Source organism: Pantherophis guttatus, chromosome 6, assembly GCF_059756535.1.
Source record: "Pantherophis guttatus breed Tessera chromosome 6, ASM5975653v1, whole genome shotgun sequence".
NCBI lineage: Eukaryota > Metazoa > Chordata > Lepidosauria > Squamata > Colubridae > Pantherophis > Pantherophis guttatus.
Window position 1 is genome coordinate 80,256,856 of NC_142068.1, and position 22,757 is coordinate 80,279,612.

The 22,757-nt window shown below is 40.5% G+C and overlaps 1 protein-coding gene across 1 annotated transcript in view; it reads right to left on the bottom strand.

Moving 5' to 3' along the window:
* Positions 1-22,757, bottom strand: part of LOC117677991 (hexokinase-1) — a 64,664-nt gene that overhangs the window by 25,278 nt on the left and 16,629 nt on the right. Inside the window, exons 3-7 of the mRNA XM_034438636.3 lie at positions 10,872-11,020; positions 5,127-5,246; positions 2,958-3,053; positions 1,860-1,959; positions 1,591-1,774 (exon numbers count right to left, since the gene is read on the bottom strand). Of these exons, the coding sequence (XP_034294527.1) occupies positions 1,591-1,774; positions 1,860-1,959; positions 2,958-3,053; positions 5,127-5,246; positions 10,872-11,020 (649 nt within the window). The remainder of the gene's footprint in view (positions 1-1,590; positions 1,775-1,859; positions 1,960-2,957; positions 3,054-5,126; positions 5,247-10,871; positions 11,021-22,757) is intronic.

The window sequence follows — 22,757 nt, forward strand, 5'->3', positions numbered from 1 at the left end:
GGGGGGGGGGGGAGTTATTGTGACTTCAAATGCTTGTTAAGCAACCAGTTGTAAATTGAGGATTACCTGTAGCCTTTGTTTTTTTAACACTACAGCCATCTGTTTTCACTTTCTTTGGTGTTATTTCAAACAGCCCAAAGCTTTAGAAACACATGATGTTGATAACATAACATCATGCCTGTGAATAAGACCATTCCTTTAATACGTTTTCTGTCTTTATTAAGTCTGTCTGAACACTTGCATAATTTCTTTACTTTTCTGCTGGATTATGTCACAGAGTTTTAGTGACACTATCTTTGGGGCAAAGGAGCAGGGAAAGACTAACAGTATGAACACTGAAAGGAATTCCAACTAAGAACTGTTGGTTCTGCGCCAATTCCAACTGAACAGTGTAATTAATTAAAAAATTGAATGCTGAAGGTTTAATGGAACTAACCAAGAAACTGTCCAAAGGTGTCCAGACAGGGGTAAAATGCTCCCGGTTCGGACCGGATCGCCCGATCCGGTAGCGATGATGGCGGGTGGTTCGGAGAACCAGTAGTAAAAATCCCTGCGCCACCACCACCCCCTGCCCAGCTGAGCCGCTCAATCATCAGAGGCTGTTTTTTTTTTACTTTTAAAAGCATTTTTCTACAACCTCTTCGGCCAAAAAATGCTTTTAAAAGTTTTTTTTAAAAAAAAGCCTCTGATGATCACGCAGCTCAGCTGGGATCGTCAGAGGCTTTACAAAGCATTTTTTTCTGCAACCCCTTTGGCCGAAGAGGTTGTAGGAAAAAAAATGCCTTTAAAGGCCTCTGGCGATCCCAGCTGACTTGCCTGATCGTCAGAGGCTTCTAAAAGCATTTTTTCTACAATCTCTTCGGCCGAAGATCTGTAGGAAAAAAAATACCTTTAAAAGCCTCTGGCGATCCCAGCTGAGTTGCCTGATCGTCAGAGGCTTCTAAAAGCATTTTTTTCTGCAACCTCTTAAGGTTGTAGAAAAAATGCTTTTAAAAGTAAAAAAAAAAAGTTGGCCACGCCCACCGTCACATTACTCCCACCCACCAAGCCACGCCCACGGAACCGGTAGTAACAAATTTTAGATTTCACCCGTGCCCAGAGCTAAGAATCTGAAAGGAACTCTTTTAGATTAGACATGGGGTGCTTTTATCTGGTCCACAGGGCCGCTTTGGAAATAGCAAAGGACCGGCCCATGGTGCTCCTGAGCTCAGTTTTTGCTGGCAGAGGGTTGCAGGAGGCCGTCGCAGCAACAAACGGAGCTCAGAAGCCCATTTTCGCTGGCAGATCACTCAGACCACCACAGGCCCGACACGAGTGACGTCAAGTGGCCACATCCACCCCGGCCCCCCGAGGTCAAACACAACCCTGATGTGGCCCTCAATGAAATAGAGTTTGACACCCCTAGATTAGACCAATGTTTCATGACCTTGACTACTTTAAGATGTATGCACTTCAACTCCCAGAATTCCCTAGCCAACATAGCTGGGCAAGGAATTCTGGAAGTTGAAGTCCACACATCTTATTAAAGTTGCCACATCTTAAAGAGAAACACAGGATTAGACTATGTAAGATATAATTATTTCCAATTACAGTTGCTTCCCAGGATTAAGGGAACCCCGGTCAATCTCTCTATCAAATTCAGTCCGGATGTCTTCTAATAAACCATCATCTCCAAATGCACCCCATTCTGTGTTGATGCACATGCGGCCTTCGTCACCTTCCACCAGATCAATGTGCCTCATTTCCTCCATGTAGCAGGCATTTGTACCAGTACCTTTAAAAGAAGCAAATGGGATCATGTCATCACAAATGCAAAATCAAAATTCTATTATGAGTGATTCTGAACAAAGAATTAGTACCGATAATTAAGCCAACTTCGCAACGCTGGTCATCAAATCCGCAGGTCATCATTGTCCCAACAGTGTCATTAACCACTGCCATGATGTCCGCATCATAATCCTTTAGAATGAAACAGAGCATTTTCTTACATATCAGACAATTTAATTATCAATGTTGATCTGGATATTCTAAATATCAAACCCCGCAAACTTTGGCATCTCAAGTGTCAGCCCCAATATCATTAGGTCAGGCAACAGATCATGGTATTGCATTTTCTTCTTATTGTTATACACAAGACAGATTGTCTCCTTGACATGTAGCATTATATCCTTCTCAAAAAAGCCCCTCATCAAAAAGTCAAAGACTTTGGGACTCAGCCTAGTTGTAACCAATTTGGGACCAATAAAAAAAAAAATTGAATGTGATTTGTAGCTTTGTTAAACGAGCATTCTAACATAAATGTATGTTCTTACCACAACGGCTTGAGAATAATTCTCATTCAATGGGGATTACCAATGGACTTATTTCTACATAAAATAGGTCAAAGAAGTTATAATGCAACAATTTATGTTACTTCAGAGTGGGTTGTTTAAAGCAGGGGTCTCCAACTTTGGCCACTTTAAAACCTATGGACTTCAATTCCCAGAATTCCCCAGCCAGACATGCTGGCTGGGGAATTCTGGGAGTTGAAGTCCACAAGTCAGTAAATGTGGAAGTCCACAAGTCAAGGAATAATTTTGCTAGGAATAATTTTATTTTGTTTAAATAAACAAGTGGCACAGTGGTTAGAATGCAGTACTGCAGGTTACTTCTGCTGACTGCCGGCTGCCAGCAGTTTGGCAGTTCGAGTCCTACCGGCTCAAGGTTGACTCAGCCTTCCATCCTTCCAAGATCAGTAAAATGAGGACCCAGATTGTTGGGGGCAATATGTTGACTCTGTAAACTGCTTAGAGAGGGCTGTAAAGCACTGTGAAGCGGTATATAAGTCTAAATGCTATTGCTATTTTCCAATGACAGTGAAAAACAACAGCAAAAGAGATCTAATTCACCTAACAATGTATGTCAAAAATCAGCCAATTCATATATGCTTTATACAGATAGCCAAAATACATGCTTACCCCACGTTTCTTGATGGCTTTGTTTAAGAGACTCACTACATCAGCTCCTTCGACACCACTTGCTTTGAAACGTTTTGTCCAGGTAATCAAAACACCCTAGAAAAATTGAACTATTACCACACTAGCCAAATTAGAAGACATTCATGACACTTCTTTCCACCAGCACATCACTTATTTAAAATACCATTTAAAATAATGGAAAATCTGTCCAAAGGAGCTTGGGAGTGGGGGCAATGTCAGCCAACTTCCTGCGTGTCCTCGTATTGAAATTCCAAGTTAGGTACTTAATACAAGTAAAAACAAAGTTAAATTACAATATTTTATTTTGGATCATTTAGATTTATCGATCGGAATATAAGCAATGCCATTGTATAAATAGCCCCTTGCTCATTCTTGCCATTTTTTGACTCCCCATTTCAGGAAACCCCCCCCCCCCAATTCTGGGACCGAGCAATTGCATTCAAAAATATACTTGTGCTCATCTGCAAATTCTTCCCAAGGATTTGCATGGAATTTCACTGATCTTGATATAAAGTGATGCATACATGAAGTTCTGCAGCTTCTGAGAACTTCACAGTACTAAATTTTGAAGATGGCTTTTATTCAATTGCTTTCTGAAGCAACTGCACTGTCGTCTTGACAACAGAATAGTACCTCTTATTATAATGCTATATTATATTCATATTGTCAGATTCTTCCAGCTAAGAAAGTATAAATGTTGATTAGGAAGTCCCTAATAAAACCTGAACCATCTTCTGGTATAGCCAGCAAGCATCTTTTATAAAATCCTGAAGAGCAAATAAGAAAACTTGGCCATATTTACATAATAAGTGGTTAGTGTCAGCAAATCAGGTTTGATTCCTTAACAATCTCAAATTGTTAAGTTTTTCCATCTTTTTCTATCTTGCCATTCTTTATATGTGCTACAAATGTCCGGGAAATTCCTCTCTCATTTTCCTCCTCATTCTACACAATCCTTCGTAATTCCTAATTACACGCACACATATTCTAGCCCCAGTATTTCTCAACTTTGGCAACTTAAAGTTGTGTGGACTTCAAAGAATTCACGAGCCAGAAAACCACTGATCTACACAGTTAAAGGCCTTGTTGAAGTCAATGAAACGAAAGGAAATCTTATATTCTCTTGTTATCTCCATTATTTGTTTCAGGCTAGTTAACCTATGACGTGTCCTTCTGCCTTTTTGGAAACTTCCCTCTTAATGCAGCATTTCTGACCCTTTGCAGGTGCCTATTTTTCTTTATAAGATCCTACACAAAACTTTACTAGCATTGAGAACGAGCTTAGTGATTTTGTAATCTGGGTATCTGTTTCTTTGGTGTTCACAACTTTTTTCAAATTGTAGATCGCACCATTTCACTCCACATTTGTTGATACAAAGCTATTATAACTTTAATTGCCTCTTCTGTAGCTCTAAATAGTTCAGTAAGGTACTCAGTGACTATCACATAATACATTAAGAACACCTTTCTAGGATCTCATGCAACTGTTGATTCCCAAGGCTTCTTACAAATCACCCCTCTATTATAAACTTAATCCAACTAATCTAAGAAGAACCATAAATTCACTCTATAAAGCTGTGATAGGCTGCAATAACAGTTGTTGGCCTGATAGAGTTCCTAGGAGATATATTCACCATTTAAACACCAGAAAGCTAAGTCTGAAGTGAATACACCCAGTGAATGCACCAGGGTGGATTTGATTTAAATCGAGTTGATTTAAATCACAATTTAAATCACTAGTAAAAAGGCTTGATTTAAATCAACTCGATTTAAATCATAATTTTTAAAGAGCAACTGTCATCTCTGCTACTCCTTTGATCCATTGTTGACTCACCGATAGTCCCAGTGTTGCAGAATATACAGCCTCATGCTACATAACTAAGCTCCATTTCATGCTGAATAAACTAAATTATTTATGTATCTTAAATAGAAAACTATCTTACGATAGATTTTTACCTCAAAAGTTTATTAAAATAAATTCAATAAAAATCAAAAAAATCTGATTTAAATTTTAAAAAATCTGATTTTTTTGATTTTTTTAAAAAAAATCATTGATTTTTATCCACCCTGGAATGCACCCACTTTATAAAAACAGTTTCCTATGTTCTACCCACAATGTAGGTTTTGCAAACCTGTGATTAGACATACCTCATCTAGTTTAGTTTGCCTACATGGGAAAGAAAATGTGAACCCAACAGGTAATTTCTTGTCCTTAATTTCTTGTTTCTCCATAAAGTCTCCCAGACATTCAGCAACATGATCAAAGAGCTGAGAAGGAAGCAAAACAAAGACAAAAGAAAGTTAAGTAATTTAATAATATTAATTACACTAGTAGAAATGCATTACAAGCCATAATATAAAAATGAATAAAATAATTAAAGAACCCATAACCATTACTTTCTTGACAACAGTGGATTATTGCATTGTTGTTGGGAGACCACAACTCCAGATTAGGATAATTTCTTTTTTTTATATCACACTTGATTGATTTCTTACACCCAGAAATTGCTTAATATTTAACATGCAAAATGGGTGTGTATTTAATGTAGCATAATGCAGGCAAATGATGCAGAGTTTGACTAGAATATGATTTCAAGGCTGTGTTTCTTCCCATGCTATGGAATAGATCTGACAACAAGCGCTACGAAAGGGAAATACCGTTTCCCCGAAAATAAGGCATCCCCTGATAATAAGCCCAATCGGGCTTTTGAGCGCATGCGCTAAAATAAGCCTCGCCCTGAAAATAAGCCCTCCCTGAAAATATTTAAACGCAGAACTAGAAATCAGTTAAGATGGCAAGAGGAGCCCCATCTTGCTCCACATGCCTCAAAATAATAAAACCACCCCGAAAATAAGGCCAAGCGCTTATTTTGGGGTTCAAAAAAATATAATTGAAAGAGCCTTGGTAGTACAGTGGTCTAAGGCACCCTGTTATTAAGCTGGTTATTAAGACCAGCTGCCTGCAATTACTGCAGGTTCGAATCTCGCCAAGGCTCAAGGTTGACTCAGCCTTCCATCCTTTCTAAGGTAGGTAAATTGAGGACTCAGTTGTGGGGGCAATAAGCTGACTTTGTATAAATATACAAAAGGATGAAGGCTATTGTTGAGGACATTGTAAGCCGCCCTGAGTCTCCGGAGAAGGGCGGCATATAAATCAAATTTTAAAAAAAATAAAATAAAATAAGACAGGGTCTTATTTTTCGGGGAAACACGGTAGGAACTAGCAGCCCAATACAACAATATAGCTGAACTACAGTGTCCGACCATCTTCACCAACAGTTCATCTTCATTAAGCAAAATGCAAATTAGTTCATTTTTTTTACAAAGCTCTTTAACCACATTCCTCTCATTTATTTTCTCTCAACGTTCAGGAAAAACATCCTTTATGTACATCTTCGGCAAAGTTAAAGCTGTAGTAACATGACCATTTCATCTTCCAGATGCACCAAGACTTCAAAATTCCAGAACAGCTGTGACCCCTAACAAGTGCCAGCTAGGGAAGACCAAGATAATGTTTCCTGTTTTGAGATTTAAAACAAAACAAACAAAAAAACTGATGATCTGCATCTTAACGTGATCAGATCTGTTAAGTCTCCCAAATTGTTAAAAATCACCAGGAAATCAAAGGTCATTTGCCAAGTAGAATCAAACCTGAAAATAATGGCAAGTCATAATGCATTAATTTAAATGATTTGACCTTCATTAAAAAAAAAATGAAAGAATAAAGTACCCAACCTGGGAATTGATATATCTTTGATGGCATGTAGGAGCCTGTAGTCTGCTATGTGTAGGACTGTTTCCTTATCTTGGATGGCAAACCTCAGATAAGGAAGGTTACTCACATGTAGGTGCCAGGAAATGGCATTAAGACCCTAACTCTATAAACAAGAGGAACAGGAGGAAAGGAAGTAGGATGTGTGTTAACCCTAGATATCATTATAAGTGCTTAGGAAAACAGTAAAGATTCTAGTTACCTAAAGGATTCTGTGAGCGAATGAGATGTTGCCAAGTACTGCTGTAATTTGTAGTAACAAACTATATAAGGTCACTATGTAAGACAATAAAGTTACCACATATATCCTCAACCTTTGTGGGTGTGGTCTCTACAATGGCAAACCTGATACATGTGTGTCAAAGCTGATGCACCACAATGTCCTGTATGGCATACTATCGGTAGCATTTATGCCGATGTTCACCAACATGACAGCTACACTCGAAAGCATGCCCCATTCTCATGCGGTCTTCAGACCCTCGAGAAATTGTGTGGCCTCCAGAGCCTCTGAAAATCATGCGAGAACATGGGGCGCTTTCACAAGGTTTCTGGAGACCGCAGATGTCATGGAAGAGCATTTTTCCAAAGCTGCTGCACCAAGAATGAAGACCTCTCGTGTGACCACAGCAGTCTCGGGTAAGCTCTAGAGGGGGGGAGGTCTATCAACAGAAAGAGAACACCGCCTGAAGGTAAGCAGCACAGAGCACTGGGTTTGTGGGGGCAACTGCAGAGTTCCACAAGGCTTACACGCCTTGGAGAATGGCACGAGGCAGCCTTTTTGGTAGCAGCAGTGGTGCTATGGCTGAAATTAAGCATCTCTACTTCAGGACCAGCCTTGGCACTGCTTTGTGGTAACCTAGATCAGCAGTCACCAACTGGTGGTCCGGGGACCACTGATGGTCCGGAGAAAATTTTGGTGGTCAGCAGAAAAAAATTTTGTATTTTTTATATTGCACTAAATCAGAGGTCCTCAAACTACAGCCCCTGAGCTGGATACGTGCAATGAATGTTTGTGTTGCTGCAGAGAGTCTCCCCCTTCGGGGTCTTTTTGTGTGGGTCGGAGGGGGACAGAAATTCTGACTTGGAGTCTGCTTCAGCCTCCTGGTGCAGGGCTTTGGGCAAAGGCTGGAGGGAAGCGCCGCTGGTGGCGAAGAGCCAGAGGGTCTCGTTCCAGTGGGACTGCATCATGGCCTGGAACTGGCTGACCATCTCAGCCCACTGAGCCTCCAGGCGCCAGTACCTGGCCTTGCACTCCCGCAGGTCTTCCCTCTGCTTGGAAAGCCTATGCTCGTAGTCCTCAGTGAGGTGTTTCTGCTGGGCCTCCTTCTCGGCCAGATCCAATTTGAACTGAGCCAGCTGTTTTGCCAACTCTTTCTCGTGGTGGCTGCTTAGCTCCAACAACTGCTTCCTGTTGGCGCCCTAAGGAGCTCGGGCGGGCAGGCGAGGAGTAGCTGGGAGGGGAGGAGTAGAGGCCGGCGAGGCAACCCTTGATGCAAGTGACATCGAGTTGGCCATGCCCACCCAGTCACATGACCACCTAGCCACACCCACCCAGCCGGTCATTAGGCAGATCATATTAGTGGTCCGTGGGATTTAAAATTATGAATTTAGTGCTCCCTGAGGTCCGAAAGGTTAGTGACCCCTGACCTAGATTGTATAGTAGGGACAGGGAGAAATAGAGAACTGTCGCTCTTTTATTCAGAGAGGAAGCTGTGCTGACAATCTAGGAAGAGTCAAGTTAGGCACTTTCCAAATTTTTGATACACCAAGCCCAAAGGGGTTTTCATCACTATTATAATTCATCCGATACCAACAGCTAACATAGCTTTTAAGTAACTGCTGAAAATTTATCAGCTGTTGCACGTGCTAACGCACAAATTGTGTGATGCCTACAAAAAAAAAAACAGGTGAGGTACTTCCGTAAAAACAACCCATGATGCAAATCAGGACCTTTGACCATAGTACCACCGAAGATGCTTTCTCGTTCTGCCACGATCATGCTGGAAGCAACCAGATTAAAGTTTTCAAGAACTAATCAGCAGCAAAAACAGAAATAATCTTGGCATCGACTGTCTCAAACTAAGAATTTTTGCATTAGCAATGACCAAAGGATGCCAAAGAGCGCCACTGGCAAACAGTCCAAATCATCATCCTTTAGGCTCAACAGCCATAGCTGCCAGGGCTCAGAAGAACCCCGGTCATAAATGTACATCTTGGGAAAAGCAAGAGAAATGGCAATGGAAGGTGTCGTGTAGGTTTCAAAAAAAAAAAAAAAAGCAGCATCAGTGACAGCAGATACCAATTCTGTAACTTACATAGGAGATTTAAGTGGAGGAAGTAGGAGAAATTCTCCTGCCTTCCTTGGCTTCACCAACCATCCATATAATGTCCGCAGCTTGAGCTGCTGGCTGCAAAATGTATACATAGGGATCAAGACAGAAAAGTCCTTTGGTAAAAAAAAAATTAACACAGAAGATCTACCGTACAACAAAATATGGCAATTAGGCAAAGGTGCATCAGATATGAAAACGAAGTTTAACTCCTTGCTGACCTGTTTCCCTAAAACAGACTGCTTTGGCCCTCCTGTAGAAACCCTCCCTTGTAACACCCACTGACTGGGTTCACACAGCATGCTTAAACACAAAAGCTGGTTAGTTGCAAACACACCCATTTGCTTATGGTTGTTCTATTAATTTATACCATCTGAACACAGAACAAGCAATATGTTCGGGCACCTCTAACCTTGTTTACATTTTGCTTATTATTACTTTTAATCAAAGCAGCTCAAATACATTTATTACAATATTTGAGCAGCCAATACTTTTAATAATCTTTTCCCTTTTTCTTTTTTAATATGAAAATTTTAATCTGTTTTTAAAAGAGTGGGGTGTTTTAAATCTGTCTGGGCCAAATTGTTTAATTCGGTTTTATCCTGTTTTTTAAATTTTGTATTTATGTATTTTATCGTTTGGCTATTCACCGCCCTGAGTCCTTCGGGAGTAGGGCGGTATATACATCAAATAAAGATAAAGATAAAGAATAAAGATGTTAGCATCTCTCTTATTTCATTCAAGTAATGTTAAAAGTTGGAATACAGGTAGTTTTCAACTTATGACCACAACTGGTCCCAGTTACAATATAGATTTTCGGTTGTAAGTCATGACGGTTGTAAGTTGACTGAACCAATGTTAGAACAAGTTTCCAGCAATCGTTAAGTGAATCCATGGTCATTAAGCAATCCCTGCTGTCCTAAGTGCGAACCCATTCTTACAAACAGGACTTTTTGCCAGAAATTGCAATGATGTGACTGCAGGATGCTGCAATCAGTAAAGGTATTCCTACACTATTCCCCCCAGAATGCACATGGATGTACTGTATCCATGAAGTTATTGGAATCAAGTTCAACTTTAGGAAATATTTATTTTTTTTATTCTCAAGTAAGCATGCAAAGAATTGCTGCCTAAGGTACTGTACTGAAGAATTTTCTTCTTAACAGTCACATCTTAAAAATGCTTAACGATACTCACCCATCCCAGGATACAGTAAAGAAAAATAAAGACAGGTATAAAAACCGTATGAAGAAACAGAATAAACGGAAATACATATTTTAACTCACAGCTATGCCAATACATCCACACTCATCAGACATCACTTGTCTGTCTGCTAGTTCAGCTAGCTTTCATTGCATATTTGATGTACACTCTACTTTTCTATGCTAGTGAGCAAAACAGCCATAAAGGTGAACTAGAAGAAATTTATTACAAAAGGACAATTTTTGTAATAAAATCTGGAGTTCTCCACATTTTTTTTCAACAAGAAAATGACGAGAGGAAATTTATCCCCAAATATATTTTCTAACTTGTCATGAGACATGTTTTAGGATTTTTAATATTCCATTTCCTTGACTATTAAAATTACAAATTAATTTTGTTTTTCCTTTCAAAATTAGGTATCAGAAAACCCAAGAGATGAACTCAACTTAACAAGCAATATGGGAAGCATGCAGAACATTGATTATATTCATTATATGTTCTTGTGTTCGCCGCCCTGAGTCCTTCGGGAGAATGGCGGCATATAAATACATGTAATAAATAAATAAATATACTTAAAGAAGAATTTACCCGTGTTCCACTGCCGTGCATAATATCTTCTGGTGTTTCATAAATCTCCGTTTCCATTTGCACCATCTGCTTCTTCTCATGGGAGACTTTTACTCTCAAAATTCGGAAGAAAGAGCCACCAAGATCCAGAGCAATGAAATCTCCTTTCTCTGTTGGGAAGAAACAGATGTCACTTTAGCCATTAGAAGTAGGCATTTAAATTTTCCCACCCATTAAGTAAACTGCCATTTGTGTGCTACACGAGTAGATCCACTTCTGACCTTTTCTAACCTAGGAAATTATCATTTTCTGAGCTTGATATTATCAACTGAGAACATTTGCCTCAAGCCTATCTAATATAACTGAGATAGTAATCTTGAACCATTTAGAAATTAAGATTACCAATTAACATAATCATTGTAACAAGATATATTGCTCTGTGCATACATCGACTAGACAAATACAAAAGATCATACAATCAATGTATTTCAACTTCTCTAAAATTTTTCAGGCTCTGCACCAGCCCACAAGAAGAACAGATGTGATAGGAATACAATTTCCAGCTAATATGTCAATCCATCTGGGAAAAATATGTAATTCTTTTTTAAAAAAAAAAAATTATTTATATGCCGCCCTTCTCCGGAGACTCAGGGCGGCTTACAAAGCGTTAAGCAATAGCCTTCATACTTTTGTATATTTTTACAAAGTCAGCTTATTGCCCTCACAAACTGGGTCCTCAATTTACCTACCTTAGAAAGGATGGAAGGCTGAGTCAACCTTGAGCCTGGCAAGATTCGAACTTACTAATTGCAGACAGCTGGAGTTAAATTACAATGCATTAGTCTGCTGAGCTATCCAGGCTCAGCATAGCTGAGATAGCTTTTTAAGTACAATCTCCTTTTAAGTACAATTCCCTTTTACTATTTTCTTTTGACAAGCCAGCATCCTCAAATACCTGGAAGTTTTAACTAATGTTACTGTACATTCTCGGAAGTGTCCAATGCACATGAAGTAAAACATTCCATTAGGTTAACCATGTTTTAATATTAAAGAGACTAGTTTCCCAGTTTTTAAAATAACCTGCTATCATTTTACAAGAACAAAATAAATGGATAGTTTATTAATTGATTAATCTTACAACCATATAAAAAATAAAATCAAGGATCTAATTCCAGGATAAAAGAGATAGAAGAAAATATAGTAATAAAATAGCATATTCAACTGTTATTCCAAAGACTGCATAATTAATCAGAATCAATTTTGCTACTGGACAACATTTTATGAAGTTACCAAATGAGGAACCACATTTAATATTTCCAAGAATAGCAACACTGCATCAGGATTTAACAATACTTTTATTAAGGATTATAATTACAATACTACCCTGTTTCCCTGAAAATAAGACCCGACCGGAAAATAAGTCCTAGCATGATTTTTCAGGATGCTCGTAATATAAGCCCTACCCCCAAAATAAGTCCCAGATTGTCAGCCAGATGGGTGCATTTAGTACTGTATTTCCCCAAAAAATAAGCCCTAACCAGACAATAAGCCCTAATGCATATTTTGGAGCAAAAATTAATATTGTCTTATTTTCAGGGAAACACGGTAAATAATGCAGACTAAAAACAAAAATAGAAAGGAAAAAGAAAAAAATAGTAAAAAAAAGAGAAATGTATAAAGCAGGGGTCCCCAAACCCCAGGTCATGGCCCACTATCGGACCACGTGGGCAGTTGGCTGCGCACATGCGCATGTATGCAGCTCAGTGGTCTTTCGGGTGCACTTCAAGGTGTGGTTACCACCTTTAAAGCGCTCCATGGCATAGGACCTAGTTATCTTCAAGACCGCCTGCTGCTACCGATGACCTCCCACCGACCTGTGTGCTCCCACAGAGAGGGCCTCCTCGGGGTGCCATCAGCCAAACAATGTAGGCTGGTGACCCCCAGGGGGAGGGCCTTCTCTGTGGGGACACCTACCCTCTTGAATCAGCTGCCCCCAGAGATAAGGAGAATCCAAGACCTCGGTGCCTTCCGCCGTGCCCTTAAAACTTTCTTTTTTCAGCAAGCCGGGCTTGCTTAACATATTTTTTAACATATTTTTAAATATTTTTAATTGGTTTGTTATCTTAAATTGGGGCCAAATTAATATATATCCTTTTAATTGTTTTTAATGTTTGTATTGTATGTTTTTATCTGGCTGTACACTGCCCGGAGTCCCTCGGGAGAAGGTGCGGTATATAAATTCAAAATAAAATAAAATAAAATAAACTTGCGCAAGCAGCAGGGTAGCATACATGCATGCAGCTCAAATTGTACAAGCTGTAGGCCAGCGCCCATGCGCTCCGGCCCACTACTTGCACTTGCCAGTTTCCCTCCACCACCCCTGCCAGGCCACCAAGCCGTAAAAGTTGGGGACTGCTGGTATAAAGAAATTACTTCCCTCTTCATAATAAATATAAACCATTTTAGAAACTTTTCACTTTCTCTTAAATTACAATAAATAAACTCTTCTTCCTTTCTCTTGTCTATAAACAAACTTTAAAGCCTCATTGTTCAGTCCTGGTCAATCAAAGTCTTACCAGAGATCACAATCTATCTATTTTTAGCCTTAATTAAATAAACCAACTTTATATTCCTTCCTTTTACTTTTAACAATTTTTATCTTTTAATCCATTCCAATACTGTCCTAGAACTTGATTCCTTTTCATTTTTTGGCCCTTTTCACAAAACCTTTCAAACCTTTTAACAAAACGTCTTTGTAAATCAAAATATGAAGGCTATCCAGATCACTCTCTAGGTCTGTTATCTGTATATTCATTTTAATTATTAAGACATCAACCAGTTTTATTTATATATCCAATGTAGCATCTTTTTTCCCAAATCATTCTTGTAGGCTTTCATTTTTAAATTCACATTCAAATCAGTCTTGTCTGGTTATTCCTCTTCCTTAAGTATAGTCTATCTATAACATTTTTATAGATAGACTATAGGCAGACATTTTTAAAATTAACTTCTAGGCCCACTGTTCATATCCTTCAATATATCCAATATTAAAATATTTTGCTGCGTTCTGTAAATCAAATTAAGTGTTCTTCTCCTTTTAATTGTAATTTTTAGTTCCTTTTGGTGCCCTCTAAATGTCCAGCCTTCAAAGTCCCATCCTTTCATTTTATTTTAGGAATTCAAAATAATCATTTTCCCAAGGAAAGGATTCTTATAATTAATTTGAAAAAAAAAAAAATTTCAAATCTATCTGGAGTCTTAACCTATTTGTAACTTTCCAACATCAACATTCTAATTGGTCTATTCCCAAAACATTTTTAAATCATTAAACCAAAATAAAACTATAGAAAAAAAATTGTTCTAAATTGGCCATGACTCACTTAACACCTTGTTTGGTTAGCAATGGAAATTTTGGTCCCAACTGTAGTTGTAAGTCAAGGATTTAAAACTACTTTGGCTAAATATTGAAGGAGACTCGCCAGTGCTCTAAAATAATGGCTTTAGGTTAAAAAAGCAATTTCCAAAAGTGATTAAGAAATGAGCAGCAAATGACTTCAACCAAGCTCATAGCCATTATGTGGTCAATACTTAAAGTTCACTGAGCATCTGCATCAGGATTGAAAGCTCCAAATAATAAGTGCTTAAGGAGGTGCTCTGCAAAGCAAGGATACACTGATAAAGCATCTCCCTTTGATGCATTAGATGAATTGCATTCATTGCAAGATACATTCAATTCTTCTGAAAGCTCTCTACAGCTACCCCCATATGTCTACGGGACCGCCTGCTACCACCAATAGCCTCCCACCGGCCAGTACGCTCCCATAGAGAGGGCCTCCTCCGGGTGCCGTCGGCCAAACAATGTCGACTGGCGGCCCCTAGGGGGAGAGCCTTCTCTGTGGGGGCACCTACGATCTGGAACGAGCTCCCCCCGGAGATACGGAGGATCCCGGATCTTCGCACCTTCCGTCGTTTTTAATTCATCAAATAAAACGTTTTTATTTCATCAAGCTGGCCTGGCCTAAATCATCTCCTCTTTTAAATTTAAATTTTAAACACAAATTTTAATCTGTTTAATTATGGGGTATTTTAAAATTCAGCCTAAATTATTTAATTCGTTTTAATTTATTTTAAATTTTGTATTCCTGTGTTTTATCTTCTGGCTGTTCACCGCCCTGAGTCCTTCGGGAGAAGGGCGGTATAGAAATTTAATAAAATAAATAAATAAAAATAAATATGTGTATACATGCACAATCACTCAAGGACACTCAAGGATGTGTGTTTTGCCTATGCACACATCTACAGAAGCAACCAGGGAGAGTCTTCAAGGCAGTGGTGAAATCCAAATTTCTTTACTACCGGTTCTGTGGGCATGGCTTGGTGGGTGTGGCAGGGGAAGGATACTAAAAAAATCCCCATTCCCTCCCCATTCCTGGGGGAAGGATATTGCAAAATCTCCATTCCCACCCCACTCCAGGGAAAGGATACTAAAAAAAATCCCCATTCCCTCCCCATTCCTGGGGGAAGGATATTGCAAAATCTCCATTCGCACCTCACTCCTGGGGGAAGGATACTGCAAAATCTCCATTCCCACTCCACTCCAGAGGAAGGATACTAAAAAATCCCCATTCCCTCCCCACTCCTGGGGAGTGGCTTGGTGGGTGTGGTGTGGCTTGGTGGGCATGGCAGGGGAAGGATACTGCAAAATCCCTATTCCCTCCCCACTCCTGGGGGAAGGATATTGCAAAATCTCCATTCGCACCTCACTCCTGGGGGAAGGATATTGAAAAATCTCCATTCCCACCCCACTCTGGGGGCAGCCAGAGGTGATATTTGACAATTCTTCAAACTGCTCGAAATTTCCGCTACCGGTTCTCCAGAACCTGTCAGAACCTTCTGGATTTCACCCCTGCTTCAAGGCATCTGCACAAACATAGCAGAGGATGTGGTTGCTTTAATGCTCCAAAAAGAAGTGCTTCATATTTACAAATGCACTAGTGCAAAGCAACTCTTCCAAATGTTTGTACACCAGTGGTGGTATTCAGCTAATTCTATCTGGATTGGCCGAACCAGTAGCGGTGGCTGCGGGTGACTCCGCCCACCTGCCCGGATGTAATCACATCCCATTTATCCACGTTTTTGACGCTCTGCACATGTGCGGAAGGCCTTGTGCATGCACGGAGGCGGGCGCGCTCACATTTGCGAACCGGTAGTGAAGGTAATTGAATATCACCCCTGTGTACACCCTTATACAGCCTTCCAGAAAGCCCGTTATAATTCAGATTCAATTTTAAAGTCTACAAAAACTTTAAGAACCATTTCAGCAGAGCTAAGCCGATTATAAAATATTATTATGAAAGGCTAAGCTTTAAAAAAAGACTTATTACTGGTACTTACCATATTTTTCGGAGTATAAGAGGGGTGAAAAGGGGGTGAAAATTTAGGTGCATCTTATAGACCGACTGTAGCCCCGCCCACCCACCGGACCCAACCCTTCGGCCTCTGCCTCGCAGCAGTTACAACCTTGCAAGCAAACAGCAAGAAGAAACAGCTCCTTTCAGCTTCAGCACACCCTAATTAGCACAAGTTGATTGGATCCGCCTCCCGACTCTCAGCTGATTTGCTCTCAGCTGTTTTGCACAAGGCTCTGCTGCTTGCTGCAAAGAGGTAAATTGCTGGAGCAGATTTTTTTTTCCCTTGTGCTAATCAAGCTATGCTGAAAACGAAAATGAAAGTAAAACAGGCTGTTTGCTGTAAGGAGGCAAAATTGCTCAGAGGCAGAGGGAGATTTCTTTTTCTTTTTTTCCTCACCAAAAAAGGTAGGTGCCTCTTATACTCCGAAAAATACGGTATACTAAAATTTACATGTATAGAGATCAAAACTTTCTGTATGTGTATATGTGGCATGAGAGAAGGATGGTGGAAGGAAAGAAGGAAGGAAAGAGCATTAAGTACAAGTAGTCCTTGACTTACAACAATTCACTTAGTGACAATTCAGTTACAATGGCACTGAAAAGTAACTTATCACCGTTTTTCACACTTACGACTGTGAGCAGCCTCCCCATGGTCATGTGATCAAAATTCAGGTGCTTGGCGACTCATATTTATGACGACTGCAGTGTCCCGAGGTCATGTGATCAAACTTTTGCGACCTTCTGACCAGCAAAGTCAATGGGGAAGCCAAATTCACTTAATAACCGTGTTACTAACTTTACAACTGCAGTGATTCCCTTAAAAGCTGTGGCAAGAAAGGTCGTAAGATGGGGGGGAAATTCACTTAACAAATGTCTCATTTAGCAACAGAAATATTGGGCTGAATTGTGATTGCAAGTCGAGGACTGCCTGTAAAACTACTGAAACTATTTCTATGGAAAAAAAAAAGGATTTTAATACTTGCATACTTGTAATAATTTACTTTAATACTTGTAATAATTTTAATACATCTTATCCCAAAGGATAATTAATTCAGAAATTAAGCTCACCCTAACCTACTGTATGACTGAAACTAAGCAAATTGCCATAAATAGACCTGAAAGATTCCAAGTAATTCCTTCCTCCCAAAGGAAACTATTATTTATGCAGGGAGAATCTCAGTCTGCCAAAAACTGTTTTACATTGCTTTTAAATAGCCAAGATTAGGGAGTTGAAATATAGACTCAAAATATGTGCCACCACAATATGGCTTGAACATCAACTGGACCAGCTAGTCTTCCCTGTCTGTAAAAATGTGGTAGGAATTCTGGGTTTGGATTCCCTTGTAGGCAACATTGGTGAGCAGCAGAAGAATGAAGTCCGTTGCTCTCTATCACTCTGAGGTCCTCTTCCAGCAATCAAATTATAATTGAAGAGACTTCTCACACTTCTAAGAGGACCTCATCCTGCTTCCCAGCAAGGAGGGGAAGTCTGATCGGGCCTTATCTAAATCTTCCTGCCTAATTCTAGAAAAGGCCCTCAATATTACTGTCAAAATGTGCAGAATGCCACTGATCTGTCCCCAACCCCACGCACACACCCCAACAGACATTCAGGAGTTAAAGACCAAACCAGCCGGCAAAATCCTTTTCCTTATGATAACGGAACTTGGCAACAACCTAGTGGCTGCCTGCCAAGAGTTTATTATTTACAAAGAGGAGAGATAACTTCTTCCCACTTCTGATACATCAAAGGAAAGCAGCTCAATAATTACAATCAAGTCCAGAGATAATCCAGTCTTAAAGCAAAAGTCCGGCAATGTAGAATGGCGTGGAAGCTTTCAGCTTTGTTCATCACAAGGTTTGACTGGCCACCACGCTCCCTTTTATATCCTGTGGGGTGTGGTCCAGTGACTAATCTTGGGCACGCCCTTTCTTCTGTTGTGCGCGCTTATCTCTGCTACGCTGGCGTGGGTCCAGCCAAGACTCATTACCCTCATCACTGTCCATCTGAGGCTGCGTAGACGTGCTTGGCCCTGGCCCTATCTCTTGCCCTTCGGCAGACGCCCAAGGCATTGCCAGAGAGGAGGGTCCTGGAGAGGGAGGCCTTGCCAACTCCTCCCCTTCACTCTTGGAGTCCTCTCCTGACGATGACACAGGCTCCGGTAACGGAGCCACAACAGCCACAACTATCTATTAGTATCTCCAAAACATCTGAACCATCCACATAACAGGTTATGTATATCCTTCAAAAGAGGTGTTCTGAAAAGACATTAGTGAGATTTGTTCATCATTAAGGCAATCATAAGTTGTTGTTTTTTTCCCAGGCTAACACAAGTGTTTCAAAAGCGTCTCTCTTTGGATATGGTCACCTACAGAGACAGCAAGGAATAGCTTCTAAAGCAGTGATGACTAACCTTTTTTGCCGCCGCGTGCCAAAAGCGGGGGCGGCGTGGGGGGTCACGTGTGCGTGTGTCCACACCCGTAATTCTCTCATCCCTGCCCGGAAGCCCTCCGGAGGCCGGAAACGGCCCATTTCCTGAATTCCAGTAGGCCCACAAGGCCCAAAAATCAGCTGGAGCTAGGGCGATGCTCATGTGCCCGCAGATATGGCTCAACGTGCCACCTGTGGCACGCGTGCCATAGGTTCGCCATCACAGTTCTAAAGCAACCAGGTGAACTTGGAAAAAGATGAGTCTGCTTTAATGATTCAAGAACAGGTGTTTCATAGGTACTCCCCTGCATTTAAATTATCTTTTTCAAAGCATGTAGACATTCTCACAGATGTATGTAATCTGATATCAGCCATAAGCAGCTCCCAAATCTTTATTCTATGACCATGATGGCGAACCTCTGCGGACACGCAAGCCATCGCCCCAGTTCAGCTCCACCGCACATATGTGTGCACCTCCCGCCAGCCAGCTGGTTTTCAGGTCTCTACCATGCATGCGTGGGGGCAGGGGGCATGTGGGAGATGCATGTGCATGCACAGGACGCACATAGGCAGCTAAGCATGGTCAATGTTCATCTCAGATTTTTTTTTTCCTATCTCCTAGTGCAGGGGTGTTAAACTCAAGGCCTGCGGGCTGGATACGGCCTGCTGGGTGCTTAATTCTGGCCTGGGGCGGCAGCCTAGAACTAGCAAAGGACTGGCCCACGGTGCCTCTGGCAGCCAAAACAGGCCGGGGGGGCACATGTGGCCCCTGTACCCCATTTTTGGCCTGGACGGCCTCCTGCAGCACTTTACTGGCCAAAATGTGTAAGTGGGGTCATTCAGTAGAGTAATTAATTGTGCTGTTCAACCCCAGCCATACTGAAGGAGCAATGAAACTGTGCAAAATCTGAGAGCCAACAAGGAATTCATGTAACGCCACAATGCTGCCATCTATTTGTAAGGATTGAAGCCAAGCACTCTCTCAACTCAGCAAGGAATGCAAGGCACGTCTTCCCAAGCTGTTGGATCAGCATCATTTCCAAGCTGAACATAGATCACGGGTGTCAAACTCGCGGTGTCACATTGCCCTCACGTGACAAAGAGCCCTGGTGGCGCAGCAGACTAAAGCACTGTTATTAACATCAGCTGCCTGCAATTACTGCAATTTCAAATCTCACCAGGCTCAAGGTTGACTCAGCTTTCCATCCTTTCTAAGGTAGGTAAAATGAGGACCCGGATTGTGGGGGCAATAAGCTGACTTTGTATAAAATATACAAAAATATGAAGGCTATTGCTTAACGCATTGTAAGCTGCCCTGAGTCTCCAGAGAAGGGCGGCATATAAATCAAATCAAATCAATCAATCAATCAATCAATCAATATCATGTCGTTCCCCTTTGTGGAGCTGGGATGGGCATGGCCTGCGTAGGATGCATCCGGGTTGCGTGCCGTGAATTTGACACTCCTGACATAGATGGTCACAGGGAGAGCAAATGATGTCACATGAGTCGTGACATCATCATACAAATCACAATTGATGAAAATTGTACAGCATGCCCTCATTTCTGTGATGCCATCATAACGTATGTGACACCACCACAATTCTTCCAGACGCCAATGCATCGTATTGCACTTCTGGAGATCAAACGATGTGAAATGACACTGTCGGGGACAAGTGCTTCCCATTATACCAAGTGCACAAATAGACTTTATCGCTGTAGCCCATTGATTGCTTAAAAACAAGCCATTATCACAAAATAAGGCCTCAAAGATAAACAGTGGAACAGATGGTACCTTTTTTTCAGCAAATGTAAACAAGCCTCAGTACAATTTAAACTAACGTGGATTCTGTAATAGCTAGTAAATTAACCTGCAGCCTGAAAACAGAAATCAGATGCCCATTCAGCAAAACACTTGAAAGGAGATTCCGATGTAAAGGCAAATCACAATCAGGTGTTAAGGAATTAATTCCATATTATCTGCATGGATGGCTATGACCTGAAATTTGTTTTCTTCCTCTTCCCACCTGCTGTCTTGTGATCTTAAAATGCAAGCAAATTGCAATTTGAACTATCCATTGTGCGTTGTATGCACTATGATTTAATAGAAAGTGTGGTCTGCCAATATCTCAGAAGTGAGAGTTTACATCATGTGATAAGAAAAGTAAGAAGAAAGATGCTAAAACCACAGATGGTCTATGCACATGATATCAATTAATGGCTGATTTACTCACAAACATCTAGTAAAAGCCCTACACAATGTGTGATCATCCTGTCATCATGCAAATGATACAATTCATGACATGAATGACATAGCAAAAGTGACATTCTTTGCGCCTGTGAATGAGTACGCTGCAATGCTTCAACCTTACTACTAAATTCTGAATTTATGAATAATGTAACTATTATTTATGCTAGCTTCCTCCAATCTGATTCTCTTCACATATTCTGGACTATGAATCCATCACTCCAAATTAGCAATCCATCACTAATTTTACAAGAGCTCATAGAATTTGCTTTCCAGAGGATATACCATATTGGGTAAAACTTTTCAGGGGGGGAAATCCATCACATATTCATAGAACTATCAGTAATTTCTTCTCCCTGGACTTCCTATCTAAACCTGTGCTTTTATTATATGATCCTTTCTGTACACATTTCTGTACACAGCAGATCGTGTCCACAAGAAGGATCGAAACAGTTTTGGATACATTCAAATCTCTCCAGTATTATTGAAGTTTTGAATACTAAAGCAGTGTTTTCCAAACTTGGCAATTTTAAGATGTGTGGACTTCAACTCCCAGAATTCCCCAGCCAGCATGTGGGTGTTAATTGCAATTACATCTCATTTTGAATTCTTTATGATTCTTAACAAAGCAAGATAAAACCCCAAAGCCAAGTGCTGGCTTGAAAGAGAAGCCTAATCAAACGACAAGAGCTAGAATTTTTCTTTTCACTGAACAGAATACATAAAAGAGAGCCCCAAGCTGTTTCTTCAGTTTATAAGGCAGTAACGTTTGGGGAGGGAACCAAATATTATATGGAAATAATGCTTATCTAATTAAGCATTTAGGTATGGGTCATATGGGACACGGTGGCTCAGTGGCTAAGACACTGAACTTGTCGATCAAAAGGTCGGCAGTTCAGCGGTTCAAATCCCTAGTGCCGCATAACGGGGTGAGCTCCCGTTACTTGTCCCAGCTTCTGCCAACCTAGCAGTTCGAAAGCATGTAAAAAATGCAAGTAGAAAAATAGGGGCCACCTTTGGTGGGAAGGTAACAGCATTCCATGAGCCTTTGGCATTTAGTCATGTCGACTATATGACCATGGAGATGTCTTCGGACAGCGCTGGCTCTTCGGCTTTGAAACAGAGATGAGCACCGCCCCCTGGAGTCGAGAACAACTAGCACATATGTGCGAGGGGAACCTTTACCTTTAATTAAATGATGTTGTCAGATGCAACCAAACTAGGGCTGGGCAACACCTGAGAGATCGAAAGTCACAATTCAACATCCTGATTTTTTTCAACTTGCTTTTTCTGTCTGAAGTTTAATTTAATTTAATTTAATTAATCATATTTCTATGCCGCCCAACTCCCTAGGGACTAAAGTTGACAAGTAAGGAAGACTAGGAGAGGGCCCAAAAAATGTATTAGACCAATTCCAGGCCAATTTAGGAGAGTGGTGCTGGTTAAAGAGAAGGCTCAAAGTAATTTGCTCCTTGGGGTCTTTTTGCTTCTATTCCCACCCTGATTTCTTTTTCTTTTTGTAAGAAAGTGGCGGGGGGGAAGGGAACCCTACATCGCCAAAAATTCAAACATGTTGCGCTTGTTTGAAAAATTCAAACTCAATGTGCTTGAAGGGCAATATTCAGTGTACCAAAAGCTAGGCCGCCTGGAAAAATGTATTATATAAATTAACATTAAATTTTCAACTTGGTTGCCATTTTCTTTTAAAAGTTTCTTTGTTTGCTTGACCTGTGACTGTTGAACATTCCTAAATCCAGTTACATTTTCTCTGAAAAATAAAAAAAAAATAACAAAATTAATAAAACCTATTGTGATTGGC